Source organism: Gracilinanus agilis, unplaced genomic scaffold (assembly GCF_016433145.1).
Source record: "Gracilinanus agilis isolate LMUSP501 unplaced genomic scaffold, AgileGrace unplaced_scaffold22932, whole genome shotgun sequence".
Taxonomy (NCBI): Eukaryota; Metazoa; Chordata; class Mammalia; order Didelphimorphia; family Didelphidae; genus Gracilinanus; species Gracilinanus agilis.
Genome location: NW_025354616.1, coordinates 1 through 5,991, shown reverse-complemented (window position 1 = coordinate 5,991; position 5,991 = coordinate 1). Strand labels below are relative to the sequence as shown.

Here is a 5,991-nt window from a genome sequence, read left to right as displayed (position 1 = left end):
GAGCACATCAGGGTCTAAGTGGCCTGTCCCGCCTGCCCGCCTTCTGCCCCACTTCTTCAGGGTGCCAGGGGAGCCGTGCCAGGCTCTGTCCCCTGCTCAGGTGCCCAAGGCTCCCCGATCTCCAAGGAATCCAATGGAAAGGGTCAGGCTAAGGCCTTGGGGCCCCACACGCTTGCCAGCTTGCCTGTACTCTGAGCCTCTGCCCTGCCCTACCATTGGGGAGCGCTGGTCACGGACAGCCTGCACCCCCACCTCACCGGAGGCAGAAATAGGCCTGTTCCTGCTGCCCCCTCTTCTAGGAAGCCTGCCTGCAATGCCCCCTCCCCCTGCTCTGACTCTGCTCCTAGCCTGCCTCAGTCTTCCCACACAGCCCAGGCTGGCCCTGGGCACTCGGGGCCCTAAGAAGAGGGTCCTGCCAGCGGCGACCCCCTCCCCATGCTCAAAGCCTGTGACCCCCCCTCCATCCCCAGCCTCTCTGCCCACGCGGGCCCAGATCCACGAGGACGAGGCTTCCCTACTGGCAGAAGGGGGGACCCTGGCCCCTTGGAGGCTGCCAGCCCACCCCGGGAGGGCTCTGGCTCAGGAGTGACCAGGCAGAACCAGGAAGGGGCCACAGACAAAGGGGCGCCGGCCCCCACAGTGGAGGGCACTTCGGGGGGGCTCGACCCGCCGCAGAGGAGTCTGGGCTCTCGGTGAACAGCCAGCCTGCACGGCCCCTCTGCCAGGGCCAGGGCAGCCCCCTGAGTTCTGGGCAAGCTGAGGGTCAGCGGGCACAGGGTCCACAGAAGGGGATACAGGGAAGGAGAGGGGAGGGGCAGCCCTCTAGACCCCCAGGGGCAAAGGCCCTGGATTAGGTGCCTGGAGGCTGGGCCCCTGACTTTCTGGGCTCCTCTGGAAATGGGGGGAGGGGAGAGAAAGCGGCCCCCTTCTAGTCCCAAAGTCTCCGATTCCAGTCCCAGAATTCCTCTTTGGGGGGAGGAGATGCTCCCAGACACAAGCCGCCCCCCCTCCCGGATGGGGGGGGATCGGAAGCCCATTCCCAGGCAGGGCTGAGAATCCCGTGGGGGAGGGGAGCTCACAAGGCTGCCCCCCCCAGTGGTTTAGCCTTTTCCAGGACCCCAAATCCCCGGAGCAGGCGGGTGGGTGGGCAGCGCGCAGCAGATGGCGGGGCTAAGGCCAGCCTGAGCCCCAGATCCTTCCTGCCGGGCCCTCGTCTCCAGGGACTCTCCCGCCCTGCCCTGCCCTGCCCAGGGCCCCCCAAGAACGGCCTGGGGCTGGCAGTCGAGGAGAAGCGCTGCCAGGGGCAGGGGCGCCTCACAAAGGCTCCTCCGGATCTCTTGGGGGAGGGCTCCTGCCCCCCACCCAGGCCAATCGCTGCCAGTCTCAGAGCCCCGCCCCCCAGCGCAGTGCCCCCTTCCTGCCCCCCCATCTGAGGCCAGTTAGAGGGAGACGGCTCAGGGGCTGGAGGCAGGGGGCTGGCCGGGATGACGACCCCTGGGAGACTTGGAGTCCTCTCTACTGGTCCTTGGGGACGCAGGCCCAGGTCCCCGAGCCCCCGCAGAGGATGCAAATAACTGGGACACCGGCGCGGTCCCGCCGCTTCCCTCCCTGAGCCTCCGCGCTCCCGTGGTCCAGCCCAGAAAGTTTCCCTCAAGTCCTGAGGCCAAAAGCGGACCGTGGCCCCATAGGCGCTCGGCATGGAACAAGTTCCAGCCACCGAGCGCATTCCGGGCAGCGGTGCCTCCACCAGTTGCACAGTCCAGGGCCACGGGCTTCCCAGAACGAAAGAGCTAGCTACCTACGCGCAGGCGGCGGTGGCGGTGGCGGCTGCGGCTCCGGCTCGGGCTCTGCTCGGGCTCCAAGTGCCGCCGCCAAAGCAGCAGCCGCAGGCGCCGCCGCCACCTCCTCCCAGCTGTCACTCAAAGCGCGCGCGAGCAGCTCCCGGACGCCCTCCTGAGACTTCTGGCCCGAGCGAGCCGCCGTAGGGGCGGACAGAACCATAGCTATTGTGGGGGGGGAGGCCGGGCCGCGCCCCGCCGCCTTGTACTTGTACCGAGGTTTCTCGGGGCCCCGCGGCCCGACAGAGACCCCGGAGGAGGAGGGCGAGGCGGAAGGGTTCGGCTTTCCCGGAGGCCTGGGGCGAACGCGGGGGGAGGAGCCGGCCCGAGTATTTTCCGGACTCCCCCATAAATGGCAGTCGTGGCGGCCGGGCCGGGACTTCGGCGCCGGAAGCGGAAGTGGGGAGAAGAGGAGGCGGGGAGGCTGAGCGGACTGCGGAGTTCTCGGAGTGAGCTGCCGCTGCCTGTGTCTCCGCGTCTTCGCCGTCGCCATGATCATCCCGGTGCGCTGCTTCACGTGCGGCAAGATCGTGGGCAACAAGTGGGAGGCCTACCTGGGCCTTCTGCAAGCCGAGTATACTGAGGGGTACGTGCCCGGCGCCGAGCCTTTGTGTGTACTGGGCGGCCGCCTTGCGCGCTGAGCCGTAGGGGGGGCGGGGCGCACCTCTGCCTCCTCGTCTCTCGCATGGCCGAGGGTCTGGGGGAAAGGGGAGAGGGGCGGCGGCGGCTCGGAGCGGCCGGCCTCCCCTCACCTCCGGCCCCATGTCTCCGCAGAGACGCCCTAGACGCGCTTGGCCTGAAGCGCTACTGCTGCCGCCGGATGCTGCTGGCGCACGTGGATCTGATCGAGAAGCTGCTGAACTACGCGCCGCTGGAGAAGTGACCTCGCAGGACCCTCCACCGGGCGTGCCGGCCCCGCAATAAACCGCTGCTCTGGTCGCCCCGCCCTGCCTTCTCTTCAGCCTCTTTGTGTGTGGGGGGGAAGTGGGGGGGAATCGGGGCCCAGCCTCAGTTTCCCTGCTTCTAAGAGGGTGGTGCTGGGGAGAACCCGCCCCCCACATCTACTCCAAGCCCTCATTGCATGGGGGGGGGGGAGAGCCCCAGGAGGACCGGGAGGCACCTACCTGTGCCAGAGACCAGGGGGAAGGGGCTGCCCTAAATTGAGGCAGGCCTAGCAGCTCCTCCCCCCACCCAAGCTTAGTTTCCCTCTGTGTGTGCAGACCCGTTTGTCCGGGAAAACTGGGTGGCTGCAAGGGTCTGGGGAGGGGGGCAGCCCCCCTGCTCAGGGTGGGCCTGGCCCAAGCTAGGCTCTGGCTTCTCCCCAGCCTCGGTGTGCCCCTCCATCCAGCTGGCCTTGGTCCATGCACTGAGGCGGGATGGTGACCCTCTGCTGTTGTGGGAAGGCCCCAAGTTAGGAGCGGGTCTGCCCCAAGAATGGGAGCCCCAAAACTATCTTTAGCCCAGAAGAGTGAAAGGTTTTAATTGAAGAAGGAAAGTCAAGGGGAGCCCCTTGCTCCGCCCCCAACAGGTGAACCGGCCTGGGCCGTCTCAGGCTCAGCTGGGTGCAGCTCCTCCTGCGGCCACTCTCCAGTGGCGGATGGCCACAGCTGAACTCGGCCACTGGCCTCAGAGCTTCCACCTCGAGTGGCCCATCTTCCCTTTGCCCCTCCAGCTAGTCACGAAGACCGAATATCAGACTGCGACGTGTTGGAAACGGCTTCGTGCGTGCGTGCCGGCCGTCCAGGCTGCTCTTGGAAACTGCATGGGCCCAAGGAGCCTCTTGCATGGCTGGTGGCTCTGCTCACACAGACAGAAGTCGCCGACAAAAGCAAATGAGCCAGTTTCCTGCTGCCTCGGCTCCTTTTCTCTGCGATGGGTCTCCAGGCCTTCCAGCCCCACCACTGACTTTGCCTGCCAACTGCACCTGACTGGGATTTCCGATCCAGACACCTGCCTGGAGGCAGGAAGAGACTGACTGACCGAGTGCGCAGGGAGTTAAACTCCCACCAACCCGCCTTCCCTCCATCCCTGCTGGCTCGCCTGAGAGATAAGGAAGAGGCTCCTGGTTGCTTTAAACATTGGGAATAGCATCAGAGCCTCCGTGTCCAGCAGATGACAACGTCCTGAACCCTGAGCTTGCCACTTGCTTCACGATCCACATAAATGTCACTCCATCAAGCATCGCTTTTCCTTGACTGCCACACATCGCAGTGCTTCATTGGCCCATAATCACTTCTTAGTTGCTTGTTGGGTGCATACGGCCTCCTCTGCCTTCAGCCATACCAAGGCCCCTCCTGACAAAGCGGCTGGGCTCGAGGGTGACTCATGGGGGGGGCTGTTCCCTAGGGCACCTTCCTCACTATAATGTCTGACCGTACCCTCCCCAGTCAAGAGATGAGGGAAACAGGGAGGCCCCCATGTTGATCCAACCAGCCTGACCCTAGGGGGCGGCTCCATTCCCCCTCTGCCCAGAAGCCCTCTCTCCCTCCTGTCTGGGTCTCTAAAAGGTTCACCATCATTGGCCTAGGGCCTCGGCCTGCTCCTGAGGTGATGTAGGGCTTAAAGGAGTGCCAACATGTGCTGTGGGAGAGGCCCCACACTGGGGGCAGGGTGTCGCCCCAAGAACGGGAAGCAAACTCCACTCAATCCAGGAATACAAAAGAATTTTATTTCAAGCTTTTAAGATGGTGTCGTGGCAGAACAGCCGATGGGGAAGCCGAGGTGGGGGTGGGGGCTGCGTGTTTACTGAGGGTCTGCTGGGGCTCCTCCACCTTTTCCCAGAATAGCCATGTTGGGGAGTCCGACACACCAGAGAGGGAATGAGGGGTGTGGGCAGATTGGGGAGTCCCCCTTGGTGCCTGCGTCCCACCTACCATCCCCAGGCCGAGTAGGAGAGGTCCTGTGGGAGGGGGAAGGAGGGGTAGATCGGGCAACCACTGGAGGCCGCTGGGAAGGGGAAATGGGCCACAGAAGTGATTAAAGACCGGCTGGCCAGCCGAGTGACACAAGACCCAGAATGCTCCACTCACTGATCGCTCGGCTCCTGGGCACCCTGCAGCAGGTGCTCATAGACCCACAGACCGTCAGCCTGGCAGAACCAACCTTTCCCCACCCCACCCGCAGGGGCCTGGCATTCCTGTGTCGGGGAGACCCCCCCAGCCACGCTGCTCCGTCCCCCCAAGAACGGGCTAAGCCGATGGTGGCCAAAAGGAGGCTTTAATGAACCGTCTCAGAGAGAGAGACTGCTCGATCCAACCCCCTCCCAATAGCTACCCAGTGGGGGACCTGGCCAAGCCTGGGGCCTCCCCGGGGCGCATACAGTCAATGGAGTCGAGAGACCCTCAAGGCACTTGAATCCCTGCTGGGGTCACAGGCACCTCCAGCCAAAGGGCTTCCTGAAAAAGGCAACCCTTCTGCCCACTGAGGCGGAGGGAGCGCGGCCAGCTTCCACTGTCTGGAGGCCGTGTCCTGGGGGAGGGGAGGGTTCTGGGCAGCCTAGGAGGACTTGGGCACGGGCAGCCCTGACGCCCCCTCAGCAGTCAGCCTTGGCGCAAGTAGCTCGGGTATAAAAGGGAAAGAAAGCCGGCAATAAGTTAGCGGAGAGGCGGCCCGCTGCCCCGGCGGGCACTAGTAGTGCTCCAGCTTCAGGCTTTTGTACAGGCAGCAGGTGACAATCATCCCAAAGATCTGGGGAGAAGCCAGAGGAGGGAGGTTGTGGGGGCTGCCGGATTGCGTCCCGCCCTGCCCAGCCCCCGCGCCGGCCGGCCCCTTACCTGGACACAGGCGATGCCCAGGCCGACGGCCCCGATGATGCGCAGGTGCTCCTGGATGAACCTCTCCAGCTTGGTGATGCAGCCGCCCTGCGGAGGGAAGCCTGAGGAGGAGGCCCCGAAGGCCGCCCGGCCCTGCCCTGCCCCGCTGCCGCCTGTGCCCCGCGGCCCCGCCTACCTCCACTTTGTAGATGTTGGACGCGTGGTCGCGCTGCCCGCAGCCCCTCACCACCGTCTTGCAGCAGCTGTCGGGGAACTTGCGGCCCTCGGCCTCCCCCGACCGGATCCACGCGCTCTCCTGCCAGTCCCGCGAGTTGTTGCTGCCGCAGCACTTGAACTGGGGAGGGGGCAGAGGGGAGGCCAGAGTGAGGGGGGGCCGGAGG

General features: G+C 65.2%; 2 protein-coding genes across 2 annotated transcripts; one reads left to right on the top strand and one right to left on the bottom strand.

The window, feature by feature from the left end:
* The first annotated feature begins 2,239 nt into the window (after positions 1 to 2,239).
* POLR2L (RNA polymerase II, I and III subunit L) lies at positions 2,240 to 2,785 on the top strand. The gene is made up of 2 exons (XM_044683489.1): positions 2,240 to 2,424; positions 2,613 to 2,785. The coding sequence occupies exons 1-2, from the start codon at positions 2,330 to 2,332 to the stop codon at positions 2,719 to 2,721; spliced, it is 204 nt and encodes a 67-aa protein (XP_044539424.1). The 5' UTR covers positions 2,240 to 2,329; the 3' UTR covers positions 2,722 to 2,785.
* A 1,699-nt stretch (positions 2,786 to 4,484) lies between these two features.
* LOC123254474 (CD151 antigen-like) lies at positions 4,485 to 5,945 on the bottom strand (the record flags this gene model as incomplete). The annotated part of the gene is made up of 3 exons (XM_044683488.1): positions 4,485 to 5,525; positions 5,612 to 5,698; positions 5,787 to 5,945. Coding segments are annotated over 3 exons (306 nt in total), but the record flags the coding sequence as incomplete, so codon positions are not given.
* Between the last annotated feature and the right edge of the window lie 46 nt (positions 5,946 to 5,991).